At 36.9% G+C, this 26,632-nt stretch overlaps 1 protein-coding gene across 1 annotated transcript in view; it reads left to right on the top strand.

Moving 5' to 3' along the window:
* Positions 1-26,632, top strand: part of LOC117161966 (dynein beta chain, ciliary-like) — a 112,821-nt gene that overhangs the window by 24,738 nt on the left and 61,451 nt on the right. The window contains 5 exon segments of the mRNA XM_076626170.1: positions 20,450-20,669; positions 21,978-22,139; positions 22,267-22,413; positions 23,072-23,233; positions 25,323-25,559. Coding sequence (XP_076482285.1) covers positions 20,450-20,669; positions 21,978-22,139; positions 22,267-22,413; positions 23,072-23,233; positions 25,323-25,559 — 928 coding nt within the window.

Below are 26,632 nucleotides of genomic sequence, written 5' to 3'. Positions count from 1 at the left end.
TAATGGAAAGAGTTCTGTAGCAGCACTCGACAACAAAGAACTTTCCAAGGGTTTCGTCGGTACATAGTATACCGCCGTTGAAAGACTGTTTACGAGAGACCGACGAAACATAAGCAAGGCTGCAACGAAGCGTAAGTGCTGCAAGAAGGCCTAAGAGCCATCGAAATCCCTATGGTCCTTCCGCCAAATACTTGGAAGGTTTAGGGGACCATGATCACGCACGCCTAACGAACGCGTGCGTAGTGGGGATATTGAGAGACAAAAAGAAACGAAATGGATTGAGAGATAAGTTGAGTTGTGACCGAGAAGCGTGACTGATCAGTCGAAATAGAGAATCGTGATGAAATTGTTCACACAAGTCGCGAGTCCAGTTAATGTAACGAAGTCGTTAGGTGAGTTAATAAATACATTGTTAAACAAAATGCCGAGTATTCCTTTGGCACCATACACGACGTGCTATCCACCTCAGTTCGTATATTGGAAAGAAAATGCATCAAGGCTTGTTTGAGTACACACAGATCCGAACATAGTGAATTTAAAAAAAACGTTAAAAATAAAAAAATCTACGATTTGGCCAATATACATCGCATTGATTGTGACATCCTAAAACTGACAAGAAATCACTTCGCTCAAGCTGCAAAGATAAAAGAAAATAGTGTATTTTCAGTTGTCTATTTCCAAACGCATTATACCAAAAAAATACACTCAAGACAGGCTAAATGTACAGTCCGTAAATACCTGATGGAGATACAATATGGCTCTTCTGCAAAAAACACAAAAGACAAACACAAAAAAAACATAAAAAAGTATTATTGGATACCGAAATCAAAAAGAAAAGGAGAACCGCGAAACGTTACCAGCGTTCAATCTCTCCACTTGTAAAATAAATGTAAATATTATAACATATTTAAATGACATTTTTTCTCCATCTCTTCGCTACCCTGTCCCTCTTCCATCTCCTTTCACAAACAATCAACTTCACAAAATTCAAAAATAAACTACCGATTTATTCAGTTTTATCGCCAAACTTTCAGGGCAAAAGAAGAGAAAAGGCCAGTATTGTATAAAAGTAACGCTTCTGAGCAGCTTTAATACAATCAATTACTGTAATGTAAAAAACACGTAAATTCTATTGCAAATACTTTATAACTACGTTATACTTTTGCCAGAACCACTTCTCAACTGAAATTCTTTGTTTATTCAATATATGTACTATGTATTTTCTTGGACAATATAATTAAATTATAATAATTAAGTTATAATTAAAAATTAAAAAAGCACTCGTTCTCGTCCGATAACGAAAGTTAAGATGGAGGAAGTATTTAAATAGGTGACCGCTTGCGAACTCTGCGTGGTGCTCACCTTTTTATTTTTCCAATCTTTTTTACTTTCCATAATAATCTATTTTTAATAATCTATAATCTAAACATAGAGAAATAGAAATGTTTTAGTATTACGCGACTAGTATCATATATCACTCATTTTTGCACACATTTATATTTTTTCAAATATTCTTTTTCTGTACGTTAAAAGCAAATAAGAAAATCACTTATTTCAGCTAACTCTCATACCGCGCTGAATGGAATCGTTCTCGTCTAAAGGCAGTTTGAGAGATGAGATAGAGTTTGGTTCTTTTGATGTAAAAATTTGATTTCTCTGTGGGACATGCTAACAGAGTCCTTTTTAGAGATACTTTTTATTTTGTTTGCCCAGTGTTGATTTATAGAGTTTGCGAATTCTTGTTTTAAACACAACTTTATTTTGCGCAAATGGTACTTTAATAATACTAAATCTTCTCTTTTATCGTAGGAATAGTTTTATTTTACATTGTTTATTTTGCATAATATGAAGCTTTCGTCTCCGACTTTTGTTTTATTTTTAGTACGGATTCTTGAAGGGCATGTTTTTCTATTTCGTCTGTAAACGAGTCGATTTGCCTCTTTGTTAGGTTGACATTGTTGTGGACATTTAGGTCGCAGTTCTTTTCGAGCTGATTTTGTAATATTTCCTAGTTTGTTGTCTTTTACTTGTACCTGGATCCGTCACTTCGTGTTTCTAGCGTTAGGAAGTCAGATGTATTTTTGTTTATCTGAAATACGAGAGCGTTATGGTCGTAATCGTAGTCTCTTGTTTTGAGCGTGTTAGTTGCCCGTAAATTAAGGAATTGTAATCGTGTGTCTCCAAGGCATATGACTAGGTAATGAGCCACCTTTTGGTCAAGACTCAATTCCTTCTTCGTGCGTTTTAATGATTGTTTTAGTTCGTTTAATTGTGCTTGTTGTTCATTTAGGGCTTTGAATATGTTTTCTTTGAAGGTTCGATAAGTTTATTACGTTCAGCTGTGGTATGGTTTTAATTGGGTTCGGATTTTGAATCACGCGCGGTAATAAATTTGTTTGATGTGGTTGGCTTTCGGAGACTTGGTTTCGGCTTATTCCTTGTCTTAGGATGTCTGAAAAGTACGGCATGAATTTACGGCTTATTTGAGCAACACGTTTGTTTTGATGCTTTGCATTTGTTTTGAGCATCCTTTATACAAAGCAGGATATCCGTAGTTTTTACAGTTCACGCACTGCACTTTGTCTTTGTTTACTGCGTCATCATTTTTGATTTTGCACTCGCTTGGTCTGTGCGATTCCATGCTGTTTACATTTGTGACATTGCGTTATGTCATTACTTCTGACTTTTTCCCATTTTATCCTAAAGTAACTCAGTTCATTTTTACACAAGTTCACAAACAAAAGTTGTGGTTTACACAATTTTTAACAAAGTTCATTTTTAGTACGTTACTAATATTGCTTTGTGGGGATACTTGGATTATGTAAATTGAGAGGAATACATTATTCTTTATTCATCTTTTTGTCGAGAAGCGCCAATCTTTTGTCAATTGGGGACGTCCGACATCTGCAATGCTTGCAACTCTGCGACTATCTCTGTCTCGGAGAAGCAACTGTTTAGAACCTTTAGTGAGACCGTGTGGTACTTCTCCAATTTGGCTGTATGTGCGTAAAAGGCTGTTTGAACTGCAATTAGGATTTCTTTCGCTTTGTTAAAATCTGGTATACTTCGTAGGAATAGCACGTGTTTTCGTTTAATGTGGAATGACTATGTGTTTAGAGTCTCTTCAATGAGTTTTACTATCTCTCTCCAGTCTTGATGGGTGATGTATATTGGAGGCCGCTTGTCTTTATTTGTGGGGACTGTGGAGTCAGCGTTCTTCCTTGTAGAGGCTGGTGATCTGTCCGGGTTGCGTCTGGCTTCTCGGTAGCATTGCCCCTGGAGATGGGCCCCCTGCGTTGTCCACTTCTCTGGGCTGCGCTTGGGACGTTGAGGGTTTCGTGGATGATGGAATACCTCTCCCTCCATTCTTTATTCTCTTTCAGCTTGTGATGTCCCGTCCTGAGAGGCCGTGTGTCTACTTACTTTCTTCCGTACGTATCTGTTCTTTTTCCTTATTATTGTGAATTCTTTTATTGTTATTATTTGAGGGTATTGCTGTGTCTGAGATAGGCTGGACTCTTGTGATTGCAATACGCTGAACCTATTTTCCGTTCGTATTGCTGATAATGGGGAGCTATCTGCTAAATTTATGGTTTCGTTCTTTTCGCGTCCTCGATCAATTTTTGCTATAGTATTTTTCTTTCGGTTGCTCTTTTCATTCTTTTCATCTTTTTTTCTTGTCCCTTCTTGTTTTTTTTATAGTGAGCATTACTTATCACTTTTGGTTATTGAATATCACAGTATAAATTGGCAAACTCACTAACGAGTTTAACGCCTGGTATTTTTGGCCAATGAAGTTCGACCTGCTGGGTGGATCACAGCACTCTGACGAGAAAGAGTGCATTCAGCTCGGCATGAGCGTTAGTTGAAGTAATCAATTTTCTTATTTAATATTATTGAATAAAAAATACTTACGACGTACAATTATGGAGGAAAATAAAGAAGATATGTAAAATCTTGCTCGACTTCGTTTTCGAGAAAATGAACTGTGAAGTTGAATAGGGGCAATTTCATAATTGATTTTCGCGGAAATAAAGCGAAAAATGTCATTTTACATTTTTGACATCATTTTCGCCGCGCGCAGGGAATTATTTTCGCCGTCGATTTGTATCACAATTTTCGGCACATGTATTTTTGCATTCTTTCAAACGACATACGTATATAGAATACTTGTACATTCTCCAATTCCGAATATTAAATACATATAACATTACCGGAAAATATAAACAAAGCAATATATAAGTAAGCGTATATGCGAGAATGATATAACTTATGGTGATAATCGTTTAATGCTAAAAAGATATTTTCTTGATGTATACGACCATACCTTATTAACACAATGTTTGATAAAAGGAAAGTTAATAGTTGTGTTACGGCTCAATCTTCTTGTTTTTATCATCTAAGCCTCAAGTTTACGTGACAGAACGAATATTTTCAACGCGGTATGAGCGTTGGCTGAAGTAATCAGTTTTATTATTTCATGTTATCGAATAGACTAAATATTTAATAAACCATAGCCTTCGCAGATGATCTAATCATCTACGTAACAGGCCGCAAAACTAAGACAATAAAAACTGAACTTCAAGAACTTTTCGAAAAAATATATGACTATTACCACGCATGGAAACTAAAAATCAACACAAGCAAATGCGAAACCATACTGTTTAAGCTCAAGTCAAGTGAAATCGGCCCAATAGAAAGAGAACACTGCAAAAAATTCCAACTAAGAGAAAAGGCAAACAAAGGGGCACTCATACCACACAAAAACTGCGTAAAGTACCTAGGAGTAAACATAGACTACAAATTAAACTACAAGCAGCACACCGAAGTTCAACTTGCTAAGGCCAATAAAGCATTCTGGAAAATAAAAAAACTATTCTACTGTAGCGGCACAAGAGTTAGAATTCGATTCAAATCATGTTGTTGTTTCGCTTCGGAGTATAAAGTTTGTTAGGTTACGTATAATGTAAGAATAAACAAACTCCGAGCAAAACAACGTCGCCGCTACGTGTAACCGACCAAGGACGCCAATTCGAATCGCGTCTGTTCAAAGAGTTGTGCCGATTGCTCGGCGTCACGCACCTACGGACATTGGCCTATCATCCTGCGTCTAATGAGATGGTAGAACGCCTGCATAGACAGCTTAAAGCGGCGATCAGGTGCCACGACACGAGCAACTGGGTCGAAATTCTGCGAATTGTGCTATTAGCATTAGAACCGCGATAAAGGAGGACCTAAACGCAACGGGAGCCGAGATGATATACGGCACCGGCATACGTTTCCCCGCAGAGTTCTTTCTACCAACTAAGCAGCGGGCCACCTCGGAATTCGCAACCCTGCTCAAGGAACAAATGGAGAAAGTCCGGTCTCAGCCCGTTACACAACACCGTGAAAAGAAATTATTCACTTTCCGCGAATTTGAGTCTCCCCCTATGTATTTTTACGATACGACGCAACTAGAGGCCCATTACAGCCGCCTTACGATGGGCCGTTTAGAGTAACGCGAAGAGGCGAGAAAACGTACAGTATCGATGTCAACAGTCGCGATATAACGGTTTCCGTCGACCGGCTAAAGCCAGCCTTTGTAGTATCAGAGGATCTCGAAGCGAAAACCGCCGAAACCCGTGACATGCTTATTCTAGTAGAACAAACGAACGCTCGCAACGAAAGCGACGTAAATAGTAATAACGAAAGCAACGAAGGAAACACTGGCAATAGGTACGTTACGCGGTCTGGCCGAAGAGTCCGTTTTCCCGATCGGCTACAGGCAGGTTTCGGTTAGACATCATAAAGTATTAAACACGGGGACTTCCTTTGGAAATGCAATAAAAACGTTATCACTGGTAGGGGGGTGATGTAGCGGCACAAGAGTTAGAATTCGATTCAAATCGTGTTGTTGTTTCGCTTCGGAGTATAAAGTTCGTTAGGTTACGTATAATGTAAGAATAAACAAACTCCGAGCAAAACAACGACGCCGCTACCCGTAACCGTAAAACAAAGACAAATTTGAATCTTCCGATCCCCCTCGACTACTATAAATAAACGGACGCGATCGCAAACGGATTATTATAAACTGCGACCAAACGACTTTATACACACCGTTTCGCAATTAGGACATTGTATTGACAATTTTAAATACATTAACGATTTCACCTACTAGTAATCTCATCATTCAACCTCCTACACTACTCCAAACATCTCGACAGCAAAGTAAAAATACTATGCTACCAAGCATTAATCTACGATCATAACCTACGGCTGCCCAATCTGGTACAACATATCAGCCTCCCAGATGGAAAAAATCCGCATATTCGAAAGAAAATGCATCAGGGCTTGATTGAGTACTTACAGATCCGAACACAGCAGATTCGAAAAATATGTAAAAAACAAAACAATATACGACCAAGCCAACATTCACCGCATAGACTGTCTCATCCTAAAGCTAATAAGAAACCACTTCGCGCAAGCGGCAAAGATAAAAGAAAACAGCTTAATCTTCAGTTGCCTATTTCCTAACAACGCATATTACAAAAACACTCTGACAGGCTACATCCCCCCAGAAGCTTTCCTATACCTAGACGAAAAAACTACCTCCAGGACCAAAATAATATTACAATAATCAATCACATAAAAAGAAAAATTGGGATCAAAACTATACTCTACGAAGAAAACCTAAATGGACAGACCGCAGACACCAGGTGGAGGTACAACATGGCCCTCCATCTGAAAGACACTAAAGACAAACACAGAAAAACATAAAAAAATATTGGTGGATACGTGTAACCGTCGGACGAAGGCGAATTCCAATTTTCTGACTGCCTCCCGACCAGTACAAATAAATCGACGCAATCGAAAAGAGTTTAGTATCTATCAACATCTACGAGAATTTTTCTGTATCGACGAGCTATCTAAGTGTTATCACCAGTTATCTACCGAGTTATCGACTTATTTTCTCTTTGAAATATTCCGAATTATTTATAACGCTCTCTGCTATTTCTTTTGCAGCTTTCCTACGCGGGCCATATTACTGTCTTATAATATAATTTTGTATCAGTGCGTTTCCTAAATTTTCTATCATCGCACGCCTTTTCTCAAATATGTCGGTTTCACCAGTCGAATAAAATTTTGCTCTATACGTTTAACGAACACAGAAGTTCTTAGAGAAAGAAGGGAGAGCAGTAAGAAGAAAGAGACCCGGAGACCGCAGCAGGGTTAAAAAGAACATGAATTTAATTTGTAAACATTTTGGATTCTTGCATTCTGATATTAACCTTCTGCTTAATCTATTTTCATTGTTAAGAAACATTTTAAACACTATTTGCAATACAAAGATAAGATACTTTATTTCATATAGCACAGTGTGAAAATAAAGATAGCTTATTTTTTACTACATATTTAAAATATTTTATTCGTACTGCAGACCAACAACTATTTAAAATGGTATTTAAAACATTTTTCCTATAAATTTGACCCATCGCTGCTCAAGCACAGTTAACATAATCGCAAAGAAAATTCAGAAATAGAAATAACTTTTAATTATATAAATATCTAACTGATCGGTTTCATCAGTCTCTGTAAAATACTATTTCGAATTAATTTTACAGTCTCTCACACCAGTGGTAACAAGTTTAACAGCAATTAAAAAAGTATCGTAAACAATATTGAAATAGTCGAGTAATAATAATCTTTTAATGTTTCGAAAATCATATAGAATAAGTAGAAAAATAATTATTTATGATAATATTGACTTAATTTAACCGTTTGAGTCCCAGGGGTCTTTGAAGAACCAAGGTTGAAAAAATAACCTCTTAATCGATTGCGAAGAGAAACAAGCGGCAAAATAGCGCTCGTCATATTTCTTCATTTTCTGAAATACATCTATATTTTTATATATCTGTACTATTAGTTTATAAATATTTCAAGTTTTGCTCAATAAAAATTATTAAGATAGCAATGAAATACAAAACACCGTCTGTCGTCCGTAGCGTTCAAATATACCGGGACTTTTCGACACAAAATCTAAACAGCGTGATCACGCTACTTGGTACTCAAACGGTTAAAGAAATAACGATACGTCTAACATGCGCGTGTGTCTGATATCGACGATATCTCGCTCTGTAACTTGCTTCCCGTCGAATTAATCTTAGGCAACAGATTTACGAGGGAGAGTAATGACTCAATGCGCGAAGAACAATTGACGAAGTTAAAACTCGAAGAATATCGAAGAACAAACGATGCCTAAGTTTCAAGTTGTCTTCGACGATTAAGACGAAATTTACGAATGCTTACTGCGCACGATTATGCGATACGACGCAAGTGAAGCGAATACCGCGATGCGATGTACGACTGAACGAATGCGACTGAATTATCGTACGACGATACGAATGATTAACGATACACTCGTTCGCAAACGCGTGTCGGTGCGCATTTGAACGACCCGCACGAGACGGTTTACTAATCGTTCGCTCACTAAAATGATACTCACCTTTGCGTATGCTTGGAGATACTGTTCACAACTGAAGATTTCGCACAGGACTGTCCACAGGTCGTTACGCCTGATGGAACGACTCTGTCTCCACCAACGCTTACAGCCATGTCCACGAATGCTTGAAGATATTGACGCACCGAAGAAGCCAGCTCAGAAAAGTATTAACTGATCTTTATGACTGACAAAACGATTTCGCCTGCACGAGCGCTTGAAGAGCGCTGAGAGATTGAAACGGTTCGTTACTCCACGTTTAGCGATTCGAAGGCACGGAAGCTGACTCTCTCATCGACATTGACCATTGAAATATTCGAACGAGACTGCCGACACCGTTATTATACTCGGGCGGGCCTAACTCCAGCGAGCGACTCCAATAAGGCTCAAAACGAAGGAGCCGAAATACGCACGCTGATTGGTTTTCACGAAAATCGTCAAACGGCATATTCGCCCACAAGATGGCGTTTACTGCGTAAAATCCTTCGCGGGAGGAGCGTGAACGATACCTGGATGAATGCGAGGCTTATTGGTTAAGGGTGGCGCTCGACCTCTCGGACCATTAAAATCCGTCAATTATCCTTACAAGAAACTGATAGCATAGGAAATCAAAAATACTGCTACGAATGTTGAAGGGAATCGTTTTAGCTATTGAAGTACCATTGTAAAATAGAGCCGTAACTACGAAAGCGAGCTACAATGAGCTACAACGAGACAAAAGCTACATACTATCCAAAACAATCTAAAATACAACTATTCTTACGATAAAAGAGAAGATCTAACTCTATCCCTTCTTTCAAACTGCCTCCAGAGGAAGCTCCCCTCCTCCAAGAAGCAAGTATAGCGATACAGAACATCAATAAAGACATGAAGTGTAGTTATTTCATAACATGTAAGGCGACGGAAAAACTAAGTTATCGGCACTCAATTTTCCAAAACACATACACACACACACAACGAACACATGGATCGAGGATAATTAACAGAATTATTATATACGAAACAGGTAAACTGAAAAATGAAATACAGCAAGACATATCGCTAAATAAGACAGTCTTCACATTCTCTAATGAAAACACCTCGACCAACCACAAACAACCAGACACAGAAATAAACTACTTTACAAATTATAACCAACTAAATATCATTTTCTCTAAATTAAACAATAAACGCTTACATAACAAAATAAAATGATATTACACAGTGCTCTTTAAATATGCAATAAATAACATGTATTTCCCCAGAAAATAGAAAAAAGCTAAATTAACAGCCATCACAGAAGAAAAAAAAAATGAGGACCGCTCCTCTCCCTCAAACCTGCGAAATATAAGTCTCCTACCCAGCATAAGCAAAATATTCGTAAGAGTCATAAATAAACCCCTAGTCTCCTTTTGCACAAAAAATAAGGTAATCCTAAAAAATCAATTCGGCTTCCTCAATAATCAATTCTTAATAGTCTATATTCTAAGCATCAAGAAATTGCAATGTTTTAGTATTACGCGACAATTATCATACATTGTATCATTCTCATTTTGGCACACACCTATGTTTTTTTAAATATTCTATTTTTTGATCATCAGGAACAAATAAGAGAACTGTTTACTTCAGCCAACGCTCAAACCGCGTTGAGTGCACTCGTTCTCGTCAGTCGACTGTTGACCACCGAGCGGGACGGACCCCTCGGAGCGCGCGTCGGAGTAGACTAACATCCACTAAAGTAGAAGGATCAAGTGACAAAATAGTGACAAAATAGTGAAAAATACTGCATCGTCATCATCTCCATAAATACAAATAAGAACAAAAAGAAAATAAAATAAGATAAGACAAAATAAAATTGTATAAAAAGATAGAAGTTACCGATAATGAAGCCAAAAGCAACGAAACGGAACCCACCGTGGACCCAATAAAAAAAGCCATCAAGAGAAAAATAATCACACAAAAAACGGCCAACAAAATCAAGAATAATTTAAGACTTTCCGCTCAAAAGACGCGGAAACTCAACCCACAACCAAACCTGGTTGCCAGGACGAAAAGACTAGTAAACATCCTAGGAAACACAGTTGTAGATTATCACTCCAGCCAAGAAGAAAAGGCTAAAGAAATGAAAAACATGAAGCCCGTAAGAGCAACCTCGCCTCCAGCAATCATAACAAAAAACAGATTCAGTATACTACAATCTGAACCAGAGCCTCATCCACAACCGGGACCATCAAACTACTCTACTTCGAGCTCAACGCTAGAACAAATAAAAAAGAAAAACGAAACATTACGAGGCAAAATAGGAAAACACAGTCCCACCATACCACCAAAACAATCAACACTGCAGGGGCGACAGACCCCATCGTACAACCCAGGAGGCCCAGCGCCACCAGCATCGCCAAGGGGGGACCGAGCACCGGACGGACGCCCCACCGGATGCTCCGCGGAGGAACGCACGAGCACCCCACCCACCACAAAAGACAACAGGCCACCACCCATAAACATACTCCTACAAGACCCCAAGGACACGGTAACGCTCATAGAGAAAGTAGCGGGCATCAATCAGTTCCATATTAAAAGAATACACTCAGGTAAACATGCACTCTACCTCCGAAACCTACCCGATTTCCACAAAGCAAAACAAATACTCCTCTCAGCTAACACAACCTTTTACACGTACACACCCAAAACAGAGAAACACCATACATACTTGTTAAAAGGCTTAGACAATAGTTACACCGAAACAGAAATACTCACAGACCTACAAGCCTTGCAAATAGACGACGTAAAATTCACAAAAGTCACACGATTCACGACAAAAAGATCAAGGGAGAACAATACATTGCTCCCAATCTACATAATACAGCTATCCCCCAACAGCAATACAAGCAACCTACTAAAAATAAACTACTTTAACTACTACAAGATAAAATGGGAAAAAATAATAAAAAAAAAAGGATGACATAACTCAGTGCCACAAATGCCAGCGAATAGGCCACACAGCGCAAAACTGCAACCTAAACTACCGCTGTGTTAAATGCAGTGAGCCCCATGGCCCAGGCGACTGCACAATAAAAAAGGAAAACGCAGTAACCAAAGACAAAATATTCTGCGTCAACTGCAAAAACTATGGACACCCCGCGTCATACAAAGGTTGCCCCAAACTCGTAGAGCTCCGTAAAAAGGTAGCAGATAAAATAAAAAAAGACAAAGAAGCAAAGACACAACGAATTGCCCAAATAAGCCGCAAATACGTCCCAGAACTAAAGTTCTCTGACGTAGTGAAGCAGCAAACAACACTAAATCAAACAACCAAAATCTCCCCACAATCAGCAAACTTAGATCCGCGTTCAAGCCAAAGCCCAATCACAATCGATAACTCCCCCCCATCTAAACATTATAAACGTTATGGAAGACTTTAAAAAAGGTATCCTCCAAGCGTTAAAAGAACAACAAATGCAACTAAACGAAATAAAAAACACTCTATTAACGCACGAAGAAAGGATCGACGCCATCTTCAACACTTTCATTAGTACAGACGACGAATAACCAAAACACGCCAAACCAACAATCACAGCAAAAAACACATAAATTTAACCTAAAACATCTGAAAATAATCGCAATAAATGCTAACTCTTTAATTTCAAACCAAAAAAGATACAGTATGCTAACCCTACTAAATAAAGAAGCCCCCGATATAGTACTCATCTCAGAAACAAAACTAAACAAAAGACACAATGTACACTTCAAAAACTACACCATGGTAAGACACGACAGACCGAACGCCAGTCAAGGAGGAGGAACAGCGATCCTCATAAAAAACCCTATAAAATACAAAACGATCCTAATTGATAAAATAACACGTTTCAGAACCTTAGAAACAACGATCATAAAAATAAAAATAAGCAATAAGGAAAATTTATTCATCACTGCAGCCTACGCAACCTACGGAAACCAGAAAGAATTTAACTACGAATTCAATAACCTTTTCGAACTCTTGCAGCTCAACAAACCGGAAAACTACTATATAATAGCAGGAGACCTTAACGCAAAACATACAAGCTGGAAAAACGAAATAAACAACAGGAGAGGCAACTTCATTAGAAACTGGCTAGACAATAAAAGCATCCACTACAAAACAAACTTATACAGCTCCGAGCTACCCTCTTACCCAAAAGGAGACTCATACCTGGACATATGCCTAGCAGATGCGCGACTAAAATTCCAAAACCTACGTCCAAACAACACCCTAAAAACCTTAGCCTATGACAGTGACCACAACGCCCTAGTATTTCAAATTAACAAAAACACATCTGACTTCCCAACTCTCGAAATCCAGACCGAGACACCCAGGTACAACTACAAAAAGACAGACTGGAAAAAGTTCCAAAACACACTCGAACAAAACTGCGACCTGGAGATCTACAACAACGTCAACCTAACAAACAGACAAATCGACTCATTCCTAGACGAAATAGAAAAACACACACAAATCGCCCTCCAAAAATCCGTGCCAATCATAAAACAAAAAAATTCATGCGAGCCCTATATAAACAATAAAATAAAAGATCTACAGCGAGATAAAAGCTACATACTGTCCAAAATAAACAATATAAAATTTAACTATTCTTACGACAAAAGAGAAGAATTAGAATTCCTAAAGTTCCTACTACACAGAATAAAAGCGCAACTGAAACAAGAATTCGCAATTTCTATAAACCATTACTGGACAAACAAAATAAAAAACATCTCCAAAAACGACTCAGCCAACATGTTCCCACAAATAAATCAAATCTTTAGATCAAAAGAACAAAACCCCATCCCACCTCTCAAACTGTCCCCAGAAAATGCCTCCCTCATCCAAGAAGCAGGTATAACGATACACAACACCATCAAAGACACCGAGGGTAACTTCATAATAACTAAAACAACAGAAAAACTAGACATTATCGGCACCCACTTTTCCAAAATACATACGCAAAACGAACACATGGGCCGAGAACAACTAAACAGAATTATCATCGCCGAAACAAACAAACTCAAAAATGAAATGGAACAAGACAAAACGCTAAACAAAACAGTCTGCACATTCTCAAACGAAAACACCGCAGACAACCGCAAACAACCAGATCCAGAAATAAACTACTTCACAAATTACAATCAACTAAACACAATCCTCTCCAAACTAAACAACAAAAAATCCTCCGGCTTCGACGGCATCCCAAACATCTTACTCAAGCGCCTACCGAACAAAATAAAATGGTACTACACAGTACTCTTCAACAATGCTCTAAACAACACATACTTCCCCAGAAAATGGAAAAAAGCCAAACTGATAGCTATAACAAAAAAGGATAAAGACGGCTCATCGCCCGCAAACCTACGACCCATAAGTCTCCTCCCCAACATAAGCAAAGTATTCGAAATAATCATAAACAACCCCCTAACCTCCTTCTGCACAAAAAATAACATAATCCCAGAGAATCAATTCGGCTTCCGACACAAACACTCCACAATCCACGCAATAAACAAACTCACGTCGGACATCTGCTGGGCTCTAAACGCAAAAGAACGAGTAGCCGCCTGCTTAATAGACCTCGAAAAAGCCTTCGACACAGCCTGGATCCCAGGTCTCATATACAAACCGATCAAAAAAAAAGTTCCCTAAACACCTGATTAAAATAGTCTGGGACATGATCACAAACAGAACATTCGTAATGACTGAAGGTTCACACTCATCAAGCAAAGAATTCTCCATAAAAAACGGTCTACAACAAGGTACAGTAAATTCCCCGTTACTTTTCAGTATTTACAACAGCGACTTACTAAACCTCTTTGAGCTCAATACATCCACCCATAAACGCTCCATAGCCTTCGCAGACGACCTAATCATATACGTAACAGGCCGCAAAACCAAAACTATAAAAACGGAACTCCAAGAACTCTTTGAGAAAATAAACGACTATTACCACGCATGGAAACTAAAAATCAACATAAGTAAATGCGAAACCATACTGTTTAGACCCAAGTCAAGTGAAATCGGCCCAATAGAAAGAGAACACTGCAAAAAATTTCAGATAAGAGAAAAAACAGACAAAGGGGCCCTCATACCACACAAAAATTGCGTAAAATACTTAGGGGTAAACATAGATTACAAATTAAACTACAAGCAGCACACCGAAATTCAACTTACCAAGGCCAATAAAGCATTTTGGAAAATGAAAAAACTATTCCACTCCAAACATCTCGACAGCAAAGTAAAAATTCTATGCTATCAAGCACTAATCAGACCGATCATAACCTACGGCTGCCCAATCTGGTACAACATATCAGCCTCCCAAATGGAAAAAATTCGCATATTCGAAAGAAAATGCATCAGAGCTCGTCTGAGCACTTACAGATCCGAACACAGCGGATTCAAAAAATACGTAAAAAACAAAATAATATACGACCTAGCCAACGTTCACCGCATAGACTGTCACATCCTAAAGCTAATACGAAACCACTTCGCGCAAGCGGCAAAGATAAAAGAAAATAGTTTAATCTTCAGCTGCTTATTTCCAAATGACACATATTACAAAAACACTCTGACAACAGGCTACATCCCGCCAGAAGCTTTCCCATACCTTGACGGAAAAAACTACCTTCAAGACCAAAATAACATCCCGATAATTTATCATATAAAGAGAAAAATAGGGACCGCAGACACTAGATGGAGATACAACATGGCCCTCCCCCTGAAAGACACCAAAGACAAACATAGAAAAAATTCAAAAAAATATTGGTGGATACTGAACCAGTATTTTTGCGACCCAGTTTCCAGGACAATAAAAACAAGTAAAAACAAAATCACATAGAAGCTCCGCTCCTCCAGCGGCTTAAACCAAAAGATATATTCAACACGAAAAATGTAAAGCGTCGACACATATTACAGCATGGCTACGTAGTACCGTTGCGTATCGGTACCTTTGCCTAAGATACCATTATATAAATTCACCGTTTATTGTGAACACTATAATGTATTTATAATTGTATATTGGGTTTTAATAAACAGTTTAAAAAAAAAGAAAAAAAAAATACACGTTCTCGTCCGATCACGAAAGTCAAGAAGCGCTGGGCACGGATAGTACTTGGATGGGTGACCGCTTGGGAACTCCGTGTGGTGTTGGCTTTTTTTTTTTATCTTTCCAATATTTTTTACCTTTCTTGATAATCTATTTTTAATAATCTACAATCGAAGCATCGAAAAAAAGAAATGTTTTGGTATTACACGACTATTACCTCACATTATATCGTTCTCTCATAGACGTACCGATAAATTAGCACATGTTTTAAAACTAAAAGCAGTCACGTTTCTTGGTATGCAGAAATTTTACGATATCGGATTGATATGGAAAATTGTTATTCTATATTTTCGATTTCCAGTACATAGGGAACCACCATATGACTCGTACCGCCGAATAGGTTACCTAAGTTCTAGCCCATTCAATGGATTGTCCTTGCAAGTGCATGCGTACTAGACGAATCTCCAGCGTCAATTTTTTCGAAAACAAAACTTCGTATCAAAAAATGTCATTGTACATTTTGGACCTACTTTTGAATAGGGAATCATTTACTTTCCGCTTGCAGCACATCTTTTGAGAACATTTTGTTCTAATTATGTATAGTTAGACACAGATTCTTCGCGATCGAAATTTAAACAATTTATTGCATTACTTCTTCCTGAAATTAGAATTTCTAGTGCGTGTATAGCCTAAACATGGAAACCTTGCGAGAATTGCAAAAATTCATGGAATTGGAAAAATTGTACTTTTATAATGAATGTTCTCAAAATATTGCAATATTTAACTGTGAAACTTAGGAAACGGTTGTCCTTGTAAAATCTGTGGTTTAATCTGTAAATGTTTAATTTAATCTGTAAAGTGAAATTCTTATCTGTAAAATCTACAAAATGATTGTTCTTATAACATCTGATATTTAATTCTTCGGATTTACGAAATGGATAGTAGTAAAATATTCGAAATTTGGCCTTGAGAATATTCGTATGACTTTCGGGAGAAATGTCCCTAGAACATCCAAAATTTAAGTTTTAAGCACATTTGTGAGACTTAAGAAATGGATTGCATTTTTGACCAATCGCGGGGAGACGCAATCGCGAGGAGAGACGTCAACGGGAGTCGTAAGATCCCGTTACGATTATAGCAATCTACACCACGAATTGATCAATTCCCTGATTTCGGTTAAGATAATAGGGGTGATTCAGTTAGTAGAACACTGTGATTTACAGAATTATAAATTATATATTTCCAACATTTAAATTATACTATTGAGTAGGTATAAATAGATAACAACTTGTCGCACGAAGATAAGATAGATATGCACACTAGAGCAAGGCTCTTATAATTGAATTTAGTATGTTAGTGGATGTAGCACTATAGGATACTTAATAGAGGAGGTGAATGTTCGACAATACCGAGAACTGACTTAGATAGTTGACGTGAATTATACTCCTCTAGCGTTGTGCTTAGACTTAGATGTTAGGCGCTAGATTTTGTACTGACTTGTATCTTTGTACTGACTCGCTCTTATGTTAATATGGAAGAAAGTTCGGTGTGGGTGTGCCCCTTTGCATGAAGAACGCGGATTCGTTGTTCACACTTTTCGTTAGGAAAAGTGAGGGTAACGATCCGCGATGTGGATTGGTTACGGCCTACGCTGATGCTTGAAGGGATGAGTAGGAAGCCTCCTACCATCGTGGTTGGTAGGTGACCTTGTTCATGGGTGTTACGCCGGGCGACTCTCTGCCTGGCCCAGGTCACACACCGCGGGCCAGACGGACACCAGATGTCCGCTCTTCCGTACGGCGTACCCTCAATAGCCTTAAGTATCCGTCATAAACCCGAGTCACTTGCCTGCTAAGGTCCTTCAAACAAACATCTGGTTCCGAGGAATTTCCAAAGACTATTGTCTACCACGGCTGGACAAGGGAAAGTTGGTTTTTCTCACGCACGCTGCTACTTTCCTCCCACTAACCATTTTCTCTCGAGGGCGGTTAAGACCCTTCGTTTAACCAATTAGAAACGAAGCCTATTCCCTCACTTTCCTAAATAACATCGGCACCAACAAATCCGATGGTCCCGTGCGCTAGACACACCCATCCTTAGCTTTCCTCCTACACATCATCGTCTCCCAAGACGGTACTGATTTCACATCCTTCGAACGGTCAACATCCTTCGAGCGGGTATACACACCCGCAGATCAGTCACTCACTCATCTCGTACATACGCACCACTGTAACTATCCTCGTTACAAGTTGTGGAATAAACGGTGAAATATAACTTACTACTGTGTCACATTCATTTAACCACCCCTGTTATCTTAACCGAAACAGGGGAACGACTACTTCGCGGCGTCGATTCATCGAATCGTAGCGAGAATTTACGCCTCTCGCTGACGCGTTTTCCTCGCGACCGCGTCTCTCCGCGAACGGTCGTAACAATGGGAAAAACCAGCTTGTTTTGTTAGATAGCTATTCGGTTTTTCCTAATAGGTGCGTACCCGCTTTCTCCGTGTTTTTAAGTGCGCCTAATAAACCCAAGGACCTCTCTAAAAACCAGATGTGCTTCGAAAATATTTTTAGGCTTAAGAAATTCTTCAGGACAAACGGATTGACTGAAGACTCATGTTGATACAATACAGTGAAAGGGAAAGGCTATGGTAGGTCCTTAGGTTCATTGAGGGTCGTAATGACGTTACGCAGGCCGTTGGCTGTCCGGTCGCGAGGGGTGGAATGCAGATGTTTTAGGCAACGTAACATGGATGTTGCTAGGACATGCAAAATTTAAGTTTTCCGAACATCTTGAGAATGTTCACAATGGACATAAAATGTTCAGGATATAAACTTAACATGAAACGAACGGCTTTTGCATGTACGGTGCAATCTGAGAATAATCGACATCAAAATGTAATTATTTAACGGTTATAGTCACGTAAGATTAATCCAGGTAACAGAAAATTAAGATACGTAAAGGTTGTGCTGCTGTGACACCAGAAATATTGAGTAAGATGCTATTATTTTCTTGTCGCAGCATTACGAAATGTTCACAAGTGAGGAGCTATCATTTTGAACATGTGCTTAAGATTGTTATAGTTCTGAACATCGCAAATAAAAAATATTCCAATACTATTGCAGTTGGAAAGATACACAGCAGAATCTCAATTATCCGAACTAATTAGGAGGCAACGATGTTAGGATAATGGAATTTTCGGATAATAGAACAGTTACTTACTTCCTGTTTATCCTTAAAAAGATTTATCTTTGTAAATTCATCTTTGTTCTATGTATTTTTAAAAAAGAACACAAATTACGACAATAACAATACAAATAATGAAATTAAATAAGAAGACATTAATCTCTGAAAGCTCATCTTTGTTCTATGTATTTAAAAAAGATCATAAATATCAATAATAGTAATACAAATAATGAAATTATTTGTATAACGATTAAAGATATATGGATCCCTGATCTATTTAGCTGTTACATCACACAACTGTTTTAGCAAATTTAATTCGGTAAAGTTACAATCCTTTTGTGTCCCTGTCACAGGATTATAAAACAATAATAGAATAACTACGATTGACAAACATCCTACAGGTCACAGCCATCAGCTAGTGTCCCAGGCCGAAAAGACAATAACAGGATAGCCACTTGTGACTGGTGCACGGCGACAATCCCTTCAGAGGGCCGAAACCCAAGTACATAAACGTTCCCAAAATCAGCACTCTTACAACTACCAATAGCAAAATACTGACATTCGCGGGCAATACGACTGTATTAGTCAGGCACACTAATCCAAAAACAGCAGACATCTTACTACCAGAGCGTATCAGAAAAATAGAAAAATGATTGCAAGATAAAAGCAAACCCCAGTCAATTTAACCACATTACATTTACAATACGAAAGCAGAAACCACCTAATAACCAATTGAATGGCATGCACATAAAACAAACAAAACAAGTTAAATACTAAGACTCCACTTAGATTCATAACTTACATGAAAGCAACATACTAAATCAATTATAGACAAAATACGAATAAAAAGAAGACAGATGTACTGGCTAACTAGTCGAAACTCTAAAGTCAGCATGGAAAATAAACTAAAAATTTACAAAACGATAATAAAACCAATTTGGACGTACGGAATACCACTATGGGGTACAGCAGCAATGAGTTAGGTAAATAAACCAGAGTCGCTTCTCAAAGATACTCAGTGAAGATTAAAAAGGAAACAACCAACAGATCTCACAAAGGACATAACCTAACAAACAAACACTCACCTCACTAAAGAAATAAAATAATCAAATTCGAAGATGGTACCTCACTGGGGGTAGCCATCCACATGGCTATTTACCAATTAAGTGAGAAAAATTTACCAAATGTCTAGCTGGACAAATTGTAAAGTTTAAATTAAATAATAATAAAAAAAAAAAAATATACTCAGAACAGTAGTCAGCGCCCCGTGGTATATCAGAAACGAGGATCACACAAAGACCTAAAAATATCAACGATCCAAGAAGAAATCGGCAGGTGCGTAAAAAAAAAACAAGGAAATAACGGCAACGCTTCCAAATAAGCTGGCTGCTGACACGAGCGAAACCCATATAAAAACGGAGACTGAAAAGAAAACATCCCACTGACCTCGCTAAAGAAATAAAATAAACAAACTGGAAGATGGTATCTTGCTGGGGGCTGCCATCCACGTGTTACATAGTAATAAAGCTAGACAATTTTAACGAGTGTCCAGCTGGACAAATTGTAAAGTACAAATTAAATAATAATAAAAAAAAAAAATATTCAGCTGTCATGATTTACGTGCATCGCCCTGTATATGATATAGAATATGTATATAGAACTTCTGGAAATATAACTTATATTAAGTTATTATTACAAAAATCTTTTTCTATCAACTGAAAATTTCTTTCTATTGCAGTTTTCCAACAGAAGACAATTTAATATTGATCTACAGCCAAATGCTAGAACAACACCTGATGAATCCTATCAACAAATTTAACTTAGCGCTGACAAAAATTGCAGAATCATTATTAAATGCAGCATTGTACTGTCACCACAAAATTTCAACAACATTCCTACCAACAGCAGTCAAATTTCATTACGTATTTAATCTGCGTGATCTCTCAAACATCTTTCAAGTAAGATTTATTTCAACAAAGCAAGTAATTAAAATGACAAAAGCTTAATTAAAACCATAGAAATTTATCGCTCTTTGCTGCAGTTTACCTATTAAAATTAATATGCCCTTTTGTGTAAAGTGTTTCCAAACTGATGACGTTAGTACAGTAATATTTTTCCATAGGAAGCTTTATCTCCGAGTAAATCAAAATTTACTCTTCGAACAAGCGTACACTTGACTATGTCGTAAAATGGGTGGGTGGATGCGAAGCGCGGTGGATATGAGGATTTCCCCACGTATAAAAAAAAAGAATGGATTTTGTTACGTTTATATTTATACGCACCATTATCTCCGCTGAATTGGTCATTATGGTATTTTATCTTATTTAGCTTATCCAATATAATTTTGAAATCTAATATAGATAGATCTTTCTGATCTGGCGATCCTCAATCTGAACGATACATATTTCGGCAGCTTATCTCGTATAAGTCGTAGGGATCGTCCACAACAAAATCACACACGCACCGCGATTGTCTCGGCTGCGAGTGTCCACAAAAGACACAACTTACAACAGATGTTCGATACGTCCTTTGTTTTCTTGTAAACAGAGCCTGACTGTTCTCTTAAAATTTTACTGTATCGTGTCTTCGTGTATCCCCAGTATTAAAAATAGAGGGGATTTAAATCTTAGGACTGAACAGGTCGAAGCACAGATCCTCCTCGACCAACTACTTGTTTCCAAAACAGCTGGTCAAGTGCTCTGGTAGGGTGCGCTTTGGTAGAATGTGGTGGTGTACCATTCTGCACAAACTATCTCTTAATGCCTGCGGATTTTCGTGTGTCCGGAAATATTCGTTACGTATATTTGTTATTCCACATTTACTAAATATTGTCTCCTCAGTAAATGGTATCTTCACGGGGGAATTGGAATTGCGTTGGACGACAAAATTAACAATTCATTGATCGTTGAAAAGGTTATTGTCATTAGAAACTGAAAAATTGCCAAAAGATAATAGAATAAAATACACAAAAGAATTCGGGGAATAGCCGATATACGCAGTAAAGTATTATATAAATTTTGAGTTTTTATAGCAAATGGTAATCTTTTATTTTACACGACAAGTATACACGTCAACCGCACCGAAATAAAGTTTTGGATTGACGTGTATACATGTCGAACGCAGTCGGTAACTGAAGTAGTTACCATGAGATTCAACTTATTGAGATAAAAATCACGTGACGTTATAATTAACTCTCTTAAAAAAATATTTAATATTATATTTAATAATAAATATTTGATATAAAAAAGGTTTACTCTTTCTTTAAGGGCATACTGTTTGCACACGGTGAGACTGTTCCGACTGGAAATCATTTGATCAGATTGTACGTTCACGAAGCAACAAGAGTGTATTCGGATAAATTAATCAGTGCTGAAGATGTAAAAGCCTTTCAGCAATTGCTGAAGGAGTCGCTTCGCAAAAATATTTCTGTAAGTTTAAAAATGTCAGTAGTATTAATTATTATAAATAAAAGAGAAGTAAATAGGTCTTTGTTACGTATATTCTTAATTTAATTTTTGATAATGATAAATTTAATAATATCATTTATTATGACAGGAAATCGACGAAAATATTGTCTTTGCTGGACCAATAATATATTGTCATTTTGCGGAAGGAATCGGTGAACCAAAATATATGCCAATAAAAGATTGGCAACAATTGACCAAGTTACTAGACGAAGCTCTGGTTAATTATAACGAACTGGTAATAATTTATATTTAAAATATAAATTATATAATATATCATATAAAAAAATATAAATAATATTCAAGTTAATAGTTTTGTCAAATGTTACAATAAAACAAATCATAGTCATTCTAAAAATAAACATTCGAAATTATGAAAATCTTATGGAAATCTTTTGACTATAGCTTAAAATTAACGTTCCTTCGGTATAGAATGTGACAAACGAAATAATGTCACATTCAGATGTAAAAGACAGTTTTTATTCTGTTTACTACATTACTACAAGATTAAATTTAGATCTTTTGTTATGGATGATATAAAACTTACAACATACTTGCTAATTTTGACATATAGATTACACGCTGTACATAAACAATATTTACATACAATATTTTGGTACATGAAACGTTTTCCACACAACCTTTTTTGCACGTCTCGATTGTAAAAATAGATAACATAAGAACTTATTTTATATTGTATATAGCAGTATTATTAAAATTTAATGTAAATTAGTTTCTAATTCACGAGTAAGATGTTTTTATACGTTTTTTGAATTAAAATTAATTGATAAAACAAGTAAAACCTATATTTATTCTGATTGGAATATTCTAATTTTTTATATATGTTACTATTTCTTTTTTCTAATCGAATATATATTTTTTTTACCTTGGAGTAGGTAGCGGCAATGAATCTGGTTTTATTCGAAGATGCTATGTACCAGGTTTGTCAAATAAATCGCATTCTGGAGTCACCAAGAGGAAACGCATTGCTTGTTGGTGTTGGAGGAAGCGGAAAGCAATCTCTTTCTAGCCTTGCGTCTTTCATCGCAGGTTTAGAGGTACTTTTGCAATAATAATTTGTAAAATTCCCAACACCATGCAGTTCTAACTAATCCTTATCTTTAAGAAGAGTTGATTACCTGTGCGAATTTTCCATAAAAATCACCACCTTTTCAGACACGAAAAGTGAAACATTTACCTATTATGAAAGAAATGTAAAAAGTGAACACTTAACAAAGTAATAGAACAGTAAAGGTAATTATACGTCTAGAAAATTTCAACGAGTTAAAAATATATTATCAAGATCAAAATTCTAAACAACATTTTTCGATACACATAATCGCCGCTCAGTCTTCGTTTCCGAGATATTTACAAAAAATTTCAATTAAATCTAGTTTTCGTTACATTTCATTCTGGCACATGGGTGGTCATAGTTTTACATATCCCAACCTAAACTTGACTTATTGATGCTAATTATCTTTGATATAAGTAGAAAAAGATAAATCAATGAGTTATAGGTTAGATTAGATTAATATTCGGCTGCCATGGGGCTGCTCGTAACGCTAGTATGACTTAATTCTTATTTCATGCGATTTTGTAAGTGTATCGTAAATTAGATTAGTACTACTTATTATTATTTATATATATTACCAAACATACATTTGTACATAACTCAAAACCTAAGACCGCGCATAGTTATTATCATGCCATTCAATATTCCATGTTACATTAAAAATTAAAAAATAATAATTACGTGTGTGTGGGGAAAGCGAGCCAAAACTTGTCCGCGCTCCAGTTATATTCCAGTTATATTTAGAACTTCTGTTGGCCGTACTGTCCTATCTGCACTTTTCGTATAACATCACTATCTTTTAAGTCAATGCTGTTCAGGTTTGAACGTGTTACGTCAATTCATTTGTGGATGCCCCACTTGTGATTTGTACGAAAAAAGAGCAGCATGTAACGGTTCGTATTTTGTGGTTGGAGAGCGTGTCTGGTGCCGATATTTATCGAACACTTTGTGCACAGTATTAAGAAAGCGTTCTGTCGCGAGCAAGTGTGTTTGAATGGATACAGAAGTTCAAAGAACGTAGCATAGGTGTCAGTCATGAAAAAGGAACCGGAAGGTCGTCCACATCCACGACTGACAACATTAAAAGTGCACGTAAACTGATTCTGTCGAATAGACGGGTGACATTGAATGATACGGCAAATCATTTGCGAATCAGTCATGACTCTGTTTATGCAATACTCCGCGATAGACTTAGGTTTCGAAAAGTTTATACGAGATGGTACCGAAACAACTGACGAAGAGGCGAGTACGGCGCTGCATTCACGCACGGCACGCAGCTCAGTAGAAAACATTTTTTAATGAGGGAATGCGAAAGCTCTTTAACAGATAGGTAAAGTGTATTGAAAAGCTGGACGATTATGTAGAAAAATGAGGCATGTCATTTCTGAAAATAGCTTAAAATAAGTTCTACAGCGACAGTGCGGATAATTTTTTTCTTACTCTCGTACATATCTTCTGCCTCTAATCATTATTAATATATGACGAGCAGGCAGATAAGAGGTAATGCAATATTTTCTGTAGCAATAGATCCATTGAAAATTATTTCACACTAGAATTGTTGGCTACCTAGTAGTTACTGTAGCCTAAACCATAATATATACATTTTTTTTTTGTTTATATCATCTCTCATCAATAAGTTAAGTTTAAATTGGAATATATAAATTGTATATATAAAAGTAACTGAAGAAATTATACCTACATAGTTTGTGTCATGTTCCTTAAAATCTCAGGTAAAGTGAGAATTAGAATTTGATAGTACTGGAATAACATTAAATAAGGAATTGTTACATAACAGATATAACAAGAGTGCAAAGGAGAGATCAAATTTTATTATTTTTTAATTGAAACGAAGGTATCCTAAACGATGTTTAAATAGTTTTTTAATGGTCCTCAGGTGAAATTTTGTGTGAATTTCTGCTATTTGAAGAATGTGAGATAGATGGAGAATAAAAATTAACTGTGAACTTTCATAGATCAAATTTTTTTTAATTAGTTTCAAATTAATATCAACACGTATACATAACATGTAAGCAATCTCTTTACATAAAAATTAATCAAAGTCCTTTACATTTTAGGTTTTTCAGATACAATTACGAACAGGTTATTCGATGACTGATTTAAGAGGCGATTTATCAGGTTTATATCTAAAATCTGGATTGAAAGGAATCGGAATAACTTTCGTGATGACTGATTCTCATATCGCCGATGAAAAATTTCTGTTACTTATAAACGATATGCTCGCCTTCGGCGAAATCTCCGAATTATTCGCCGATGATGAGGTAGATAATATCGTGAACGCCTTAAGAACTGAGGTACGTTTTCTTATTTGTAAACAAAACACTTTCTATGCAATATTTGGATCGCGATCTATTCCTGTTATACAAGTTATTTTTTCTTCGCGGTAATGTCTTATAACTATAACTATTATGCATTGGCAATCAACCTTACAAAATTTCGTTACGGCGCACTCTTTTGTGCACAAATATAATTTTCTATTTATGCTCTTTCCATATAGTTGATTATGAGTTATACATAACATATAAAAAGACAAGCAAATATTTTCGGTATTAACTTTTGTATAACTGAGTATATTGAACCCATAAAAAGTTCAACTATCTTAGGTACAGGATGTTCAAGAATTCTTTGTCCTTGAATCTCAAGATCAGATTTTTTTATTGCATTGTATAGTACTCGTCACGAGGAACAAATTGATTGAATTGTGACTTTGCAGTACCTTTGAGGAACCATGAGTCGCAATTCAATCATTTTCTTGGAAAAAATACTCAAGTTTCATTCGTCACATATATATATGTCGGGTTTACATTAGAATTAGGGTTAGGGGCGTGAAACGAATCTTCGTTTGGGTTACACGTTGTCGTTATGCAATAGAGAAGACATTGACTAGTGCAAATACGATTATTATAGAACCGGACAAGTAACGGTGGTAGTTAGGTACTCGAGAAACTAACGACAATGATCCTAGGTTCAATAACGAATCCGCTGTCACAGACGAAATTCGAGCAACTGTATATAACAAACCGAAATTCCGAACGCCTTATCGCGTGTGACCGTCCGGTCAGCACCCGTTCTCAGCCGCCTGAGTGGCATTCGATCACTCCAGCCGTTCTCCGAATTTTACACTAAGTATAAACAAAACCTTCTCCCACTCCAACGAATGGAAGAATATAAATGCTCCCTTCAAAATCCTCCAGTCAGTCTAATAAAAAAATTCTTAACTAATCCAAGTATCGAAAGTGTATCATCGCGAACCGAAAAATTGTATAAATTGAGTAAAAAATAAAAAGAACTTAATCTCCTTTTCGGAAATTAACAAGTTCCTTATTTTTACCTTAATTTTACACGACATTTTTGGCGATCCGTGCCA

The sequence above is a fragment of the Bombus vancouverensis genome, chromosome 17, assembly GCF_051014615.1.
Source record: "Bombus vancouverensis nearcticus chromosome 17, iyBomVanc1_principal, whole genome shotgun sequence".
Lineage (NCBI taxonomy): Eukaryota > Metazoa > Arthropoda > Insecta > Hymenoptera > Apidae > Bombus > Bombus vancouverensis.
Note: the sequence above shows the minus strand (reverse complement) of the source record. Positions and strands in the feature narration are given on the sequence as shown.